The sequence below is a fragment of the Nematostella vectensis genome, chromosome 8 (genome assembly GCF_932526225.1).
Source record: "Nematostella vectensis chromosome 8, jaNemVect1.1, whole genome shotgun sequence".
NCBI classification, from domain to species: domain Eukaryota; kingdom Metazoa; phylum Cnidaria; class Anthozoa; order Actiniaria; family Edwardsiidae; genus Nematostella; species Nematostella vectensis.
Window position 1 is genome coordinate 11,401,933 of NC_064041.1, and position 16,250 is coordinate 11,418,182.

Sequence of the window (16,250 nt, forward strand, 5' to 3'; positions counted from 1 at the left end):
CTTTTTAAATCATATAAATCTTGAGCTATTTTTGTAACTTTAACAGGAAACCCTTTGAGTGTTGCTGTGCTTTGATTGGTTGTGCGTCAATATATCGCTCTTCAGCAAGCCAACCATGACGTCATGCGTTCTTTTCGTCAAATAAAATTTCTTCGAATGCAACAAGAGCACAGATCTAGTCGAATCAATCGCACACGCGTCAAAAGCCGCGGGACAAAAAATCACGTAAATTCAAACAAGATTTCTGTCGGATTTTCTGCATTAAGAGGCTTCATCATGTCAGCTTGAATTTGGGGTAGAAAATATAAATCTTGCGGATGAAATATTGGAACCAACTTTACGAGATTTAGTATCAAGCATGGAAAAACAAATTGGATCAAGTCGCTTGCAGGCAAGTGTTAACGGCGAGTCATACCGAAGAGAATGCAAGTTGTACTCGCCTTACAGGGCTAAGAGTCTAATGGAACTATCAGCTGAACATAAGAATAGTTTCTCTGCAAGCATGGGAGATTTATCGCTGATCAATAATTCCAGTTTTTATCATCGAAGAAGCGTGATGTTCGAAGAAGACCTCTCGGCCCATGAGGCCATATTACAACGTGCACGCAGTAGATTCCGTGAACTAGAGCTGAAATACCCAGACATCTTCAAGAAAACCACTCCAAGGAATTCTAGTTTTTTCGGTGCTAATGGAAGGAGTTCAAGTGTACAAGGGATGCATCGCGTTGGATTAAAAACAGCGTCTAATAATGTGCGCTTTGCTCGATCTCACGTCGAGTTAGAAACCGATCACCAACGAAACCAAAATTGGACCCATTTGAGCGAGGAGTTTTCCCTTCGGACAAGGAAAACTAGACCTCCGCCATTATCACAAGCGATAAGATCGAGCCACCTGGAAGGCAGTTGCGATAGCGCGTTCGATGAGATTGAATCAACAACGGCCAGGATCACCCCAGATCGAAGCCCGAATAATGGCTGCGAGCCAGGAAAAAACTCTAACCTTTTCCTGTACCCCGGGGACAGTCTAGAATCCGATAAGGACAGTGGTATTTCCACGGATCGACCGTTTATTCCACAAGCGCGCGTTGTACGAGCAAATCGACCAGTAACTTTGGCCGTTGATTCTCGTCTCCCCGTATCGAAGTCGCAAAGTTTATCTACATTGGACACGAATGATGAAGGAAGAGACGTACGCGGGGTAAGCGCGAGGTCTGCTGTCGATAGAAGAGGGATTTTAAAGTCAGCAGCTTATAGGAATCAGGGGATCAAAACTGGCAGTTTAGATCTCCCTCACGCTTCCAGCGGTCCCTATTCCAAGCATACACATTCAAATCGCCGCTCTCGCCATGGAAATCAAAACAAATCAGGTTTGTATATATTAGCGCACTCAAGCGTAAAACGATGTAAAACGTATTTAAAAATTTATCTCGGGTAATTTGTCGCAGAAAATGGCACACTATAATGGCTTCCCCGTCGTTGGCAATTTACAGGAAATATGATGTCAGTCGAGAGAATTCTTTCTTTACGCCCACACAATAATATTCTTCTGCCGCTATCAAAAACATCTGCATCACAGATAGCCTAGACGACTATGGGGAGAAACTTCCCCAAAAAATATTTTGTGGTCCGAACAGATGACTTTATCAAATTAGCGGGAGCATAACTTTGACATAGTTGCATAGAAAATCCTAGAGGATTTCAACCAACATTTTTTTTTCATTACGAAAGATATTTCATAGTTGAGAACTCGGAATTTTTTCAACTCTTTGTTGAATTTTTCTAGCTTGAGTATCAGGCGATTTTATTTGTCAAAAGATGGAGAAGTAAAAGCTTCCTGATATATACTTCTCATAGGATACAATAAAATGGCCAGACACCCGACCTAGAATTTTTTATGTATTATTTTTGATACCCTAGTTTCTTTTATTTTTCTATCGTTGTAATGAAGGGGGTTTGTTTTGACAGATAGGTAAAATGCGGAAATGGGTGAGCTATTCAAAATCAAATTTTAATGGAAAATAAATATTGCAAGCTTGTGCTACGTGTTAGAATAACAGATGATATTGCAAAAATAGACTATATAGATGTGGCTTTTTCATTTTGCGCAACATTTTTTTCTTCTGAAAATCCATTATCGGACCATCTGATAGCGCTATATATACATACTTTTCGTAATTAAAATAATGTTGCGAATTCTTTATAATAAAATAATTTTCTGTTGGTAAGACATAACTTAAATACAAAATATGTTTTTTTTTTCATATAAGATAAAATAGCCGTTTTTATAATAAAGACGGCTAAGACGTCTAGATGACCTTAGGACGTCCTTAACTGGTAGCGTAAAGTCGAGAAAAAGTGCAGACGACTTTGACGTCTGACGGCTAAGACGTCTGAAATCAAGGGCGTCAAAACGATGCCCTAATAATAAGCACTGAACAAATAGTTGGCCCTTAACCCCCCCCCCCCCCCCCCCCCCACCACCACCACATAAAAAATACCTAAGTAAAAATCGTAGAAAAACTAGCAATAAACTGCCGTGCATACGAAAGTGACACTAATTTATTTCATTTTTCATGGGCCAACTTGATAGTAAGGTTCTGTTCTCATTACTGCCTTCTCATTGCCTAATTTATCTTTAGCTATATGACTATTTAAATTATGTCAAATAACTGAGTAATAAAACGATCCAGTATATGTTTTGGACAGATCTTGGATTATTTTACAAAACGGTTTTGATCGGGCAGAGCTTAGTTTTATTAATAAATGATCATAAAACACAGAGAGACAAAAAATATTTTGGTTCAAGGCAATCCTACTAGGAAGTGTTTGAGACTAAATCTTAATACAATGGTTTTAAAGCAAACCTTTTGTGGGTTATGCTATATTTATAGACCCCAAAGAAATAGGCTTGCCATTCCCATTTTAATTTTGTTGCAGTGAATTGAGTGATGCCTTTTAAAAAGAATAACAAATGATGCCTTTTGTCTTTTAGTATTTTGTTAAAGCAATTGATCTTTATGATCAAGTCCTTAAAGACTGGTATAGAAACATTATCTTGTCAAATTTTCCGAGCTAAAAATAGTGTCTTTGAGCTATTTTAAACCATAGCAGATGCTCTTTTAGATTTATTTTTGCCTTTGCAATATCAACTAGAAGTTTTTTGCTCTTAGTCTCCAGGATTACCACAATCTTTTCACAATTTACAAACGGTACACTATCTGTTTTTTTTTTTTCAATGTTTAATCAGTCAAAAACCTATTAACACCACTTGTATTATTTTGTAGAGATATACCAACGTATGAGTCAATACTCTAACTATGGTAGCCAGGATGAAGGTACCAACTCGGATGCAGAGACTATCTATAGTACACAGAGTGAAGTTCTTGCTCGTCACCATCTGTCAGCAAGGCAACAGTTCTTGAGCACATATAATCTAGACAATGAAAGCTTTGAAAGTATTAAAGCCAACAGGATACAAAAAGCAAAGAGTCTACCCAACTTGGATTATGAGGGTTCAACATTTGATCAAGCCCCAGGTTTTAGGAGTGAGCAGGTGGATTTCAGTAATGCAAAGAAAAAGAAGAAGCGTATTCTGCAGCGATTTGGAAGAAGGTCTGGACTTTACATTGTTAATGACACCCCGGAATTGGACAAACCAAAGCTTCCAGCAGGGAAAAAACAAAAACTCAGTAAAAAGCTCAAGAAGAAAAAGTCAGTAGATGCTGCAAGGCATATCACAGAGTCCACCAAGGACTGGTTCGATCATACTACAGCTGTGAGTAGGCCTACAGGAGGCCAGAGTCTTGGGAGAGTTGTAACAATGAGAGAGGACATTGGTATGGCTTATGAGATTGAACTACAGAAGCCGGACAATGGTTTGTTTGGATTCTTTATCCAGAAAGGTTACAAACAGTTTAATAAAGGGATCTTCATCAGTCGTATAATGGACTCGTCATCTGCAAAGTTTCTTGCAGGACTTCTTAATCCAGGTGATGAAGTACTTGAGATCAATGGACAGAGCACAAAGACTAAGACTACAGCCGAGGTCCATAATATCATGGCAAGCTCAGATAGACTTTTGCTTACAGTTATGCCATACACAGGACGGAAAGACTGGTAGACAGGCAGTGGTCAGAAATACAGACATTATTATGACACAAGGCAGATGTAACAGTGAAACACCCAAGGGGAAAATAATAAACAGGCTATATATATATTTAACCCCCTTCAAAAAAATATTCTATTCCCTGGAGGGTCTCTTCTCTGAATTGTGTTTCAAATGTTTTGCTGTTCTGCTTGGTAGAGATCAGAGAAAGGCACACCTGCTAGAAGTAATTTGATGTAAGGTGTATCACTTTACTCTAGATGTCAGGGCTCTAGTATGTATGATACAAGTGGTACTTGCTTTTCAATCACTCCCTTTCACAGATCTTTCTTTAGAAACAAGCGACACAGAAAGCTCTACAAAGTTGGGTAGATGTAGATGGATGCAGAGTAATTGGCAGGCTATAGATTTTTTTTAAATAAAATTGCTGTGGGTATCTTTTTTGGGGGTGTTGTCACATTTTGCTAAAAGTGTCATGTCATCATCAATCAAGGACTCATATCTAAAATCTGCATTTTTTTTATACACCACTGTTAAAGCCAGTTATTGGTTTTGTGGTTAAATTATTTCTTGGATGGGAAAAAAGAAAAGATTTTGGTGGTGATATCAAATATTTTTGTGTATATAAAACATGTTTGGCATTAAACATTAAACAAATAGAAGCACTAAAAGGTAAAAGTTTTATTTATCAATATTGCAGAACAGTGCTGTAAGGTTATTTTAGACAAAAAAAGTAACAACCTCTTGGTAGGAGGATGTAAAATATTTATTTTACCTCTGGATTGTTGACAAATAAATGAAATTCAATGAAGAGATGGGTAATTTTTACTGTCTAACAAGAAATTGGTCATTCATAAAATATGATCTTACTCATGAAAATTTTAAATCAAAAAAGTTGTTTATTCAGGGAGGGGATAATGAGTGTGATAAATAAGAGTTCTGTATTTAAAAATAAGTGCATGCAGTTTGCAAATCCTTAAACATTTGTATTATCAAAGGCTGCTGTTTTTTAATTTTCTAGGTGTTTTAACTAAAATGGCTACAAAGGGGAACAGTCTCCTGCAGGTATTCTCTTATACTGATCCTAGCTCTAACCAAGTTTCAAAAATACTTGTTCCATTAGCTGTACTTGATGGCTCATATTCACCATTTTAAAGGGAGTTAACACAAATGATTTAAAACAAAGACTCCATAGTCTTTTCTAAGTGCATGACAAACTGAAGAGGGAGATTATTGAAGGAAATGCAGCATATTAGGAGGATAAGATTATGAAATACAGTAAACAGCATTTACACAAAAGGCAATAAGATCAAAATATTTATAGAACTGAGCATAATTTTTAATCCCAGCCGCTCATACTACAAGTCCAAAACCAATAACATATTCATGTGAATTATTTTTTTTACTTCAGGTCTCCTTCTCTTTAATCTCTTTCATTAATAATTCTCAATTAAAATATATATTTTTTTTTACAAAAAAAATGTTACAGCTGTGAATTTCAATGACAAGCTATGACACAGCAGAGGGTTAGAGCTGTCAAGTTATTGTTATTATCTCAAAGTAAGGGATTGTGTTTATCACAAATGCAGTAATTTTATAGATGCATTAGCTATAACCCTTATACAGCAGAGTCAAGGTAATAGATAATGGCTATTTGAGTCCCTGTTATCATCTCAATGAAAGGGACTGTGTCTATCATAAGGTGCTTATTTTATGGATGCATGAAAGGATAAATTACTTAGGATTTTGGCTCAAAGAGGTGGGGCTAATCGCAGAGAGGGGGGTAGTGAGAGGGGCTGGTGGCTTACTACAAAATCTCATTTTCTCTGTTTTTTTTTTTGGCATTGTATGTAAAACATGCTATACGTTGATTGAAAATGACATTTAGTGTCCCTTAAAAATCAAGCAATAATTACTTATATTTGCACTATTGGAAAAGTGTTTTATATTTTTTCATTTTTCTTAGGAGGGAGATAGAAAGGAGGCTTATTTGAAAACATTTGCTCTAGATAGGGGAGGCAAGGGGAGGCTTAAAAGAGACAGGGGGCTCAATACAGAATCTTTTACAGTATACTTGGCCTTGGGCTTAATTTAACTTTGTTTAAGTTAATTGTTAATTTAAGTACTGTTCATTTAAAGGAATCAGAATCTATCGCAACTTCATAGTACAACAACCTCTCAAATGTTCACAGCTAGAACAAGACAAACTTAATTAATCCTTTTATAAATAACAATATGATCTCAACATTACCATAAATATTATGTACAATTAAGGTATTTTGTTGGTTGAAATCTTAATATTGGTCGAAGTACTTTTCTTTTAGTGTGGTATGCTATTTCACGGATGCCCTTGAACGTACTTAAACTCTTTACAGCAAGTAGTGTCTCTCTAGCAATCAAGAGTCCAAAGTCGAGCAGTCCTATCTGCACTTGAACTCACAAATGCCATCAGGAATGGATGCCATCGACACTGTATCATCTTATCGTCATGCTGCGCTACGACAGAGTATGGTGGGATATTGCATTCAAGGTCATGCTGCATTTCCATCAGTATTGTGCTTGTGTCGTATGAGCAGGAAAGAAGGTGATGACCATCTGGGGAGAAGCGAACTGAGCGGCAATCTGCAGTGTGGGGTTTGAAGAACTGCAGAGTTCTTCCTGCTGTGATGTCGTATAACATGCAGCCGCCATCTTCATGACCTTAACAATGAATGAAAGAGTTAATGACATGATGGAAAACCCTTGCAGTCATACAACATGCATCCATCATCTTTATGACCTTAGCAGTGAATGAAAGAGTTAGTGCATGATGGAAAAACCTTGCAGTCATACAACATGCAGCCATCATCTTTACAACCTTAGACTTAGACATTGCAGTCCCATTCTTCCAAACAAATATTATCAGCTTCCCCCTTCCTTCTGGATTGCATTTTACGTGTCCCCCTGGCCCTACAACAAGCCAAAGAAAAAAGTACATGAAGTACCCACCAGAAACAAGTAAGGTTCCTGATGGATTAACACACACTGATGACACACAGCTGTCCCCTGTTGCTATGGCGTCAATGCACCTCTGTGACCTTAAGTCCCATAGCCGTACAGTGTTGTCGTTTGAGCCGGATGCTATGATGTCATCCTTGGCTGCATAGACGGACATGATGTGACTGGAGTGACCTTTTAGTTGTCCGATAGTGTTACCGGTGGTACAATCAGAGATCTGGATGTTGCCATTTCCTGAGAGAAGAATATATCAGTTGGATGACAAAAAGAGGTACAAAAATTTATATAGGTTTTCAAAGTAATTCCTTATCCCCTAATTGTTGAGTGAACCAGCCTGGCTCATTACAAAGGGTGAGTCACTGGTGTCAATAAAAAAGCTGAACTGCATAATGGTGGTTTTGATCAGAGCAATATACAGACACAGAGTGAAATTTTGTGAAGCATTAAAACTTTAAAGCAAAGCAAGCATTCCTGTGGGCTTTGATGCAAAGCTTGACTGCTTTAAAAAAAAAAAAAACAGGGCAAGTTTGCCCTGCCCCTCCAAATTAAGACATTCCTGAACTCTGTCAAACTTTCTACATCTGAAAATGCTTGAAACACAAGCTATAAAAATGTCAAGTGTAACTATTCAGTAAACATAAAAAACACCACAACCCTAGACTTATTTCTCAGTAATGATTACAAGAGGCATGAACTTACCAGCACCCCCAGACACCAGGACAGCAGATCCACTTGCCCTGGACACAAAGGAGAGATCTCTGATGGTACCACTGTGAATATTTAGCTCCAGCTCTGGGCCTACTTGAGTGCAATTGTCGGCATCAAAATGCAGGACTTTAATGCTTTTGTCGTTTGACCCAGTAGCTATAAGGTCACCTGTGGAGCTCCATGCCATGCAGTAGATAGAACCACGATGGTGCCGGGTCCTCTTGAATAGGATTGTCGGTGGAGGAGAGATTTGAGAGGCATTCCTAGAATAACAAAATAGAAATACATCAATGGCACACCACGAACGAGTGGCCCGTTAAAGGCAGTGTAAGGGCAGAGCGCAGCCAAAAAAAAAACATTGGATGCTCAAAGCAAAACTTGGCAACATCTTCAATGCTCAGTTAAACATTCAGTCAACACTCAGGTCAACGCTTGGGTCACACTCAGGTCAACGCTCATGTCAACTCTCAGGTCAATGCTCAGGTCAACTCTCAGGTCAACTCTCAGGTCAACTCTCAGGTCAACTCTCAGGTGACACTCAGGTCAACGCTCAAGGCAATGTTTAGGTCAACTCTCAAGTAAATGCTCAGGGCAATGCTTAGGCCAACTCTCAGGCCAATGCTCAGGGCAATGCTCAGGTCACTCAGGTCAACTCTCAGGGCAATGCTTAGGTCAACTCTCAGGTCAATGCTCAGGTCACTCAGGTCAACTCTCACGTCAACCTTTAGGTCAACTCTCAGGCCAACGCTCAGGTCAATCCTCAGGTCAACTCTCAGGTCACACTCAGGTAAACCCTCAGGGCAATGCTTAGGTCAACTCTCAGGTCAACGCTTAGGTCACTCAGGTCAACTCTCACATTAACTCGCAGGTCAACGATGAGGTCAACTCTCGAGTTAACGCTCAGGTCAACGCTCAGGTCAACGCTCAAGGCAATGCTTAGGTCAACTCTCAGGTCACACTCAGGTCAACGCTCAGGTAACTCTCAGGTCAATTCTCAGGTCAACGCTCAAGGCAATGCTTAGGTCAACTCTCGAGTCAACTCTCAGGTCAACGCTCAGGTCAACGCTCAGGTCAACTTTCAGGTCAACGCTCATGTCAACGCTCATGTCAACGCTCATGTCAACTCTCAGGTCAACGCTCAAGTCAACGCTCAGGTCAACGCTCAGGTCAACTCTCAGGTCAACTCTCAGGTCAACGCTCAGGTCAATGCTCAGGTCAACGCTCAGGTCAACACTCAGGTCAACTCTCATGTCAACTCTCATGTCAACTCTCAGGTCATCGCTCAGGTCAACGCACAGGTCAACACTCAGGTCAACACTCAGGTCAACTCTCAGGTCAACTCTCAGGTCAAGGCTCAGGTCAACTCTCAGGTAAACTCTCAGGTCAACTCTCAGGTCAACTCTCAAGTCAACTCTCATGTCAACTCTCAGGTCAACGCTCAAGTCAACGCTCAGGTCAACGCTCAGGTCAACGCTCAGGTCAACTCTCAGGTCAACTCTCAGGTCAACGCTCAGGTCAATGCTCAGGTCAACGCTCAAGTCAACGCTCAAGTCAACTCTCATGTCAACTCTCATGGCAACTCTCAGGTCATCGCTCAGGTCAACGCACAGGTCAACACTCAGGTCAACACTCAGGTCAACTCTCAGGTCAACTCTCAGGTCAAGGCTCAGGTCAACTCTCAGGTAAACTCTCAGGTCAACTCTCAGGGCAATGCTAAGGATAACTCTCAGGGCCTTAGCACAATGGTCAACGCTCAGGTCAACGCTCAGGTCAACTCTCAGGGCAACACTCAGGTCAACGCTCAGGTCAACACTCAGGTCAACTCTCAGGTCAACTCTCAGGTCAACTCTCAGGTCATCGCTCAGGTCATCGCTCAGGTCAACTCTCAGGTCAACGCTCAGGTCAACACTCAGGTCAACTCTCAGGTCAAGGCTCAGGTCAACGCTCAGGTCAACTCTCAGGTCAACGCTCAGGTCAACTCTCAGGGCAATGCTAAGGATAACTCTCAGGGCCTTAGCACAATGTTCAACGCTCAGGTCAACGCTCAGGTCAACGCTCAGGTCAACTCTCAGGGCAACACTCAGGGCAACACTCAGGTCAACAACGCTCAGGGCCTTAGCACAACGGTCAACGCTCAGGGCAATGCTCAATGAATTAGGGCAACGTTCACTAGGTGTTACGCAAATGGGCACCAACTCCATGCACATAGCCTTTTGTGTTGTCATAGTTCATGCAGACAATAAGTAGCAACTAAAAAAAAAAAAACTCAAGAGCATTTCCCACCTATCAGAGTTGGTAAAATTTTCCAGGTCAGGAGAAGCGCATATCCGCAGTATCTTAGAGTTTGAACCAATAGCAAATAGCTTCCCAGTTGGATGAAAAGCCACTGCACGTATTGCTTGTAAATCTTCAAGCAGAGCAATTGTTCTGAATCTGGTAGGTTCTGTGGTGGTCCGCAGGAAATTCTGCTGGTGGTTTCTCAACCTGGACCAGTCTTCCTGGCCATGGGAGACGTGTGGTGCTGCTGGGTCATTGCACGTTTGCTTCTGGTATGTTACATCAATGCACTGGCTTGCTGGTTTTCCTGTTGACCAGAAAAGCATAATGACCAGTCAGTATTGGACCTGGAAATACCCCATGTATGACAATATGGAAAATTGGGAGATGCATTTATTCACAAACTCTGATAGAGATACCTTGGTAATGCTTGAGTACTATCTAAAGCTAACTCTACCTTAGCATGTTCGAGTATTGCCTAGCCCTAACCCATACCTTTGTATAATTATAAGAATTCCCTAACCCTCACCCAAACCTTGGTAATGCTTCAGTATTACCTAACCCTAACCCATATCTTAGTATAATAACTTTAGTATTTACTAACCCCTACCTTGGTATTTCTGTGGAAGTATTTCCTAACCCTCACCCATATCTTAGTATAATTACTTAGTATTTACTAACCCATATCTTGGTATTCCTGTGGCTCCTGGGCAGCTTCATTTATAGCAGGCCTTGCTTTCAGGCCATTAGAAGGTACTTTGAATAAAAAATAGGGACCTTTTAAGATATGGTGACAAACCCCGATTATAGGGGCAGGCAATACCTTATAGAAGGGGAAAATGGTCTGACCTAGAGACCCATCCATGTTAAATATATTATAAGAAAACTGGGGCATGCAGACTAAGATACAGTAGGTCTCTCTGGCAAAAAAGCACTTAAAAACAATTACAACAGAATTCATTAGGAACATACAGCAGCTCACAACGAAAAGGAGTGTACAAAAAAAAGTCCATCATTTTATACATAGTTTTGGGGTGCAGCTTTGGACATATGAAATATTTACTAAGTTGCATATGATAAAAAGGAATTTTGTAACAACTAATGAAAATTTGAGGAAACTAATTAAAAGGCATTGTTAAAGGGTTATGCTGGAATCTGATTGTGTGGTTTCACACTAAAACACCCTTTCCACATCTGACCTTTTTCAACAAGGAATGTTGTGCCATTAGTGGCATCACTTTGTTCAGGCTGCTTGACGGTCACTTGTTTCTGGTTGGATACAAGCCGTGATTTTGGACTAGCAGCACGTCCCCTCGCACCACCTGGACTACTAGCACGTCCTCTTGGTTGGTGAGGGCTCCCTCTTGCGCCACTTGGACCACTGACTGGCCCCCTTGTACCGCTTGGACTACTTGCACGTCCGTGTGCATTACTAGGGCTTTCCGCACGTCCCCTAGGACTATTAATACTTGGACCTGGACTATTGGCACGCCGTCTTGCTCCAATTGGACTATTGACACGAGACCCTTTTTTACTGTTAGGGCTCGAGGCACGACCAAGGGGACTGCTTGCTCCACTCCTGGGACTGCTGTTTCCACTGCCTGGTTGATTTCTCACACGGTCTGGGATGGTGTTGGGAGAGGAGGACTCTCCACGTGGAGTGCTCAAGGGCTTGGAGTGTCTAGGTGCCTGTCTGTCTTGGGGTACTCCAGTAGGTGTTGCATTCTTGAGTTTGCCGATCGTGTGCGGCTGGGAAGATGTTAGACTGCGACGGACACCATTGATCTTGGGTCCCTTGCGCGCAGGGGGATCTTGATTCCCTTGTGTTGCATCTAGTCCATCCTTGCCCTAAAAGAGAAATATCCCCTTAAGTTCATGTGTTATAGCCAGCTCTTCAATAACATAACTAGAATTTAAGCTAAGCACTCCAAAGTTGCATTCCTGGAACAAACTCCTAGGATATAATTTTTAAACCATAAAATACCCTCAGCACTGAAATTTAACATGACATTAATGTACATCATCATGAAAAGAAATATGTTCCATTTTACATTATCCTGCTTTCTAAATCACATATACAGTGGGTAAAATGCGGCCCCCTTCCCTCCCCCACATAAAAGCTTTCTACATCCTAAATAAGTATAAACTAATTATGTAAGATAATTATGTAAGTTGTTTCAATTTATTGGAGCAAAAGTTCAATTTGTTGTAGAGTTTAAAAACTAATAAAAGCATTTAAGTCAAAGATTACATATAATGCACATGTCCAAATGCTATTGAAAGCAACTGCCCTCTTTATTTCATTAAAATCATCAACAAATACTTTTAAGGGTTGATTTCTAGTCAAGAATAAAATAAATTAAGCTAAATAAATGAGTGTAAGAGTGTTGGTTTAAAAAGGAATACAGTAGAATTGTACAAATCACAGATTGTCCAAACATGACAGCTAACATACAGGTACCTGTTGAGGAATTATCATTTTCACATAAGAAAAGTGATTTACAGTCAACACTTATGCAAGCATGGAAAATCAAAAGGATTCAAATTAAAAGGATTGCCTAAATAAACACAAAGTCTTCACTAAGAGAGTTTTAAAAGTTGAATTTTGATGCACCCAGCATTAGACATCAAAACAAATTATTATTTATACAATAAACATAATGAAACAACTGCAAACATACACCAGATAAAATACTTGGTGGTGAGGTTAGTATGTATATGGTAGTCTATAGCTGCACAAAGATGATGTGGTCGGCTGCATCACGAGTACTAGACCATGAGCTGAGCAACAAGCCACCTCACGCTCTTATTCACTAAGGGCCATGACTCAAATCACAGGGTTCAAATAACACACAATAGAATATCAATACAAGGAATGATAACTAGGCTTACTTGCACAAACAACTCTGGCATCTTCACAGAGAGTTTTTTGTTGTATCATGAGCAAGGGATGTGCTGGGAAACACAATCCTTCTTTGCATGCAAAATGTTTTGAATTGAACCAAGGGGTGTATGATGTCATTGTTTCTGGAACCTCTGATCAGAACAGGTGGCACTGTGCTTAGTGAATTCGTCACTAGTGGTGATCCTCCCCTTTTTATTTACCTGCAAATTCTCGTCACTGGAGCCTGTCGCCTCAGGCATGGCACTCAGGGGGGTCCCATGTTGACCATCACCTTTAGGGAGCACGGGGGAGGCCAGGGGTGCTGGTGTAGGTTTGTTTTTGGTAGACTTTGGTGTACTTTGGACAATAAAAAAATTGATGATTATAGTGATTTTATAAACCCATGGAATACACTTAAACTTATTTGGCACCAAAATACTCTAATGCCTTTTCCCTCTTTTGTTCTGGCTTTGCACTTCGTTTCATGGATTTATGTTAAAGGTGTGACAGGAGGGCTTGAAGCAAGAAAATGTTGTTGAGGGTCTACTGTGTATCCTACCCCACTAGGTAAGCCCCCTGAGGATCACAGGGGACAAGTGCATCACTTATTAGTACCAAAGTGAGTGCCATACATCATTAGAAAACTAACTATATCGAACAACTTACTCACAATTTTGCAAGCAATACTATATATTAATCTTGAACTTTTAAAAAACAAGACTATAAACCGTTATTATTATTCCCCAAATTTAAGATCTCTTTTTGCCATAAAAATATGAAATAAAATTAAAAACTTTGTAAAGGCCTAGCAGGACGCTCAATAATATAAATATTTGCATGTAAGGGAGCATTACCATTGTAACAATGACACATACCTGGTATTCAAGACTCCTGAGCCATCTGCAAGTGCAACCCAATGACCAGGAGCTATGGCATTAGGATGCTTTTGATTGACAGGTGTCACTGGTTGCCTAGCAGCCATCTCAATAGCAGACTCTTCATTTAGCACCAGCGGAGCAGGCTTGTGTTTACCTAAAGGTGTTGACATCACAGGAAAATTTCCATCGTCAAATTCTAATGAAGGCTCCTCGCCTTTACCAGCATCTGTGTACATTTTGCCAGTTTCTAGCCCCTCTGGGGACAATCGATTGTCTTGATTTGGGACAACAGGTATATGAGGTTTAGGAAGCTCCTTTATCTCATTATTGGAATCAGTCTGTTTGCTTAGATGTTGTTGTTTTGGTGACTTTTGTAAGCCATCTGTGTCACTTGTGTTAGGGACGTCAAAGTGGTTGTTTACTGTAATGTGTTGATGGTCTGTCACCTTTAGGCATAGCTGTTCTCCCATAAGCTCGCGCTGCAGCTCTTGCTTATACTGTTCATGCTCTTGGAGCTGTTGCAGAACACTCTGTTCTTGCTCATTTCTCATAATTTGAACTGAGTCCCGAACTTTGTTAAACCTTTGAACACCTTCTGCATCATCTATATTCCTGTGAGTGTTTTCAGTTAGATTCTCATATCTTTGTCTTTCAACAGAACTCTCTCCCTGTCCCTCTGGGGGGTTTATCAATTCTGTACCCTCATTTCTTGACTGTTTAGAAGAACTATTTGGAATCTGGTTGCCCTGAGAGCTTGCCATATCCACAATCAATGGTTGGGAGTCTACAGGGCCTTCAGGCTTATGAAGTTTTTCATGTTCTCTTGATGTTTTTTTAATTGGTTGAAAGTGTGAGTTCTTTGGATTGTATTTAAACTCATGATAAGAGTTAGAGACTTTGGTCATACCAGCAATAGCCCTGGTGACGTGATTACCATCAATGACTTGGTTCTCTTCTTTTGAAGGTTCTACAATGGCTTCGGCAGTGGATGGCCTATTAAATGTCATACTCTTTGACAAATTCTCAGCTTCACTTTGCAACTTCTTATTAGAAAACCGGAAAGCCTTAGCTTTGGTGAGGTGATGAAAGTTAACATCTAGGTCCATAGGTTCAAAATCAGAGACATAACTATCCTGAGGTAAGCTTTTAAGCCAGGAAATAAAATTTCCAGTGCTTTCATGAGATGTTCCACACAAAATATTACTACTTACTGTAAAGTTATTATCATCATTAAAGTCACCATTAAGTGCTCTCTGTTGGCAGTATTCTACACAACTTTCAAAACACAAGCCTTTCACAATAAGGTTTGTCAGTCGGTCTTCATTAGGAGTCACAGGTCGTTTCACGGTTCGTTTCTTTACAACGGGCATAACTGCTCGTAAAATTTCCAGGACTTCTTCAAAGCACTGAATTCGTGCCGTTTCTGGGTTCCAGTTTTGATATTCCGGCTGCTCTGATAAGTCAGGTACCGTTAGAAGCCAGCATAGTTTTGTGTAGTCGCTTTTAAAAGGACAGTCCTTTTCTAGGTGGTTCAAGCACTTGATCAAATCTTCAATCGAGTAACTTTTCGAAACACCTTCTATGCCAGATTTAAAGTACAAAACCTCCATGAATTTTTGTCTTAGAACCAAATAACGAAATTTTCGCACGTCAAATCCTTCTGCAGCTTCCAGGGGTTGAGCAAAAGTCAAAATTGCATCCCACTCGCCATCCAAAATAAGCTGCCTTAGAAAAAGGACATCCTCAGAGAGGTCGCAGTTTGTCACACCACTTTCTTTCTCTAAATTTCGCATTGACTTGTGTAGCTTTTCGGCGTTGAAAAATTGCAAAATAAGGCGAACAATGTCGCCACTTTCAAGTGCAACCTTCGCCTTGGTCATATTGGTAAAAGAACCTTGCCAAATGACGGTGTAAAAGTCGAATTTCAAATTAAGTTGTGGGAAATTCTAACTTGAACGACAACAGGCGTACAACCGCTGGCGACCAAACCCATAAAATAACCTTGCCCATTTTAAGATATCTTTGGTTTGACCGCGTCCTTTCACTCAAAGCTCCTCGAGTGTTGGTTCTAGATCCATATTATGTAAATTTGAGTCTCATTTGGCCGCAGAGTTTGTGGAATTTGGCGACTTTTTGTCGATAACAATAGAATCGTAACTAGTAAATAATGAATCTGGCCGCGCTGAATTTCGTATTCTACGCATGCGCATTTGATCCCGCAGGCAATCCCGTTAGTCCCGCGAGAAGACAGGGTGACCAAATCAAAAACAACACACACTTTTTGATTACCAGCAAAAACACAAGCAGAAATTTCAAAGAAAAAGTGCGAAACACCTGAAGAAGCAAAGCGCTAACCCATTCTTTATCTAGTGCTTCTTTGATTTAAAATAAACCCTTAAGA

The 16,250-nt window shown here is 40.3% G+C and overlaps 2 protein-coding genes across 2 annotated transcripts; one reads left to right on the forward strand and one right to left on the reverse strand.

Moving 5' to 3' along the window:
- On the forward strand, positions 1–4,916 carry LOC5515351. The gene is made up of 2 exons (XM_001635393.3): positions 1–1,367; positions 3,285–4,916. Exons 1-2 carry the CDS (start codon positions 359–361, stop codon positions 4,118–4,120), a joined length of 1,845 nt encoding a protein of 614 aa, XP_001635443.1. The 5' UTR covers positions 1–358; the 3' UTR covers positions 4,121–4,916.
- A 1,507-nt stretch (positions 4,917–6,423) lies between these two features.
- LOC5515352 (WD repeat-containing protein 47) lies at positions 6,424–16,033 on the reverse strand. Its single transcript, XM_001635431.3, has 8 exons — positions 13,847–16,033; positions 13,193–13,328; positions 11,287–11,935; positions 10,769–10,843; positions 10,094–10,394; positions 7,802–8,073; positions 7,094–7,336; positions 6,424–6,805 (listed from the first exon to the last, which is right to left on the reverse strand). Exons 1-8 carry the CDS (start codon positions 15,727–15,729, stop codon positions 6,495–6,497), a joined length of 3,870 nt encoding a protein of 1,289 aa, XP_001635481.3. The 5' UTR covers positions 15,730–16,033; the 3' UTR covers positions 6,424–6,494.
- Positions 16,034–16,250: the final 217 nt, after the last annotated feature.

Bases quoted from the DNA above. Each gene is read 5' to 3' on its own strand.
- LOC5515351 (XM_001635393.3), top strand. From the start codon at position 359: ATGGAAAAACAAATTGGATCAAGTCGCTTGCAGGCAAGTGTTAACGGC. The intron at 1,368-3,284 runs GTTTGTATATAT...ATTATTTTGTAG, and splicing joins TGGAAATCAAAACAAATCAG to AGATATACCAACGTATGAGT.
- LOC5515352 (XM_001635431.3), bottom strand. From the start codon at position 15,729: ATGACCAAGGCGAAGGTTGCACTTGAAAGTGGCGACATTGTTCGCCTT. The intron at 11,936-13,192 runs GTAAATAAAAAG...TTTCTCTTTTAG, and splicing joins CCAGTGACGAGAATTTGCAG to GGCAAGGATGGACTAGATGC. The intron at 6,806-7,093 runs GTGGGTACTTCA...TTCATTGTTAAG, and splicing joins AGGAACCTTACTTGTTTCTG to GTCATGAAGATGGCGGCTGC.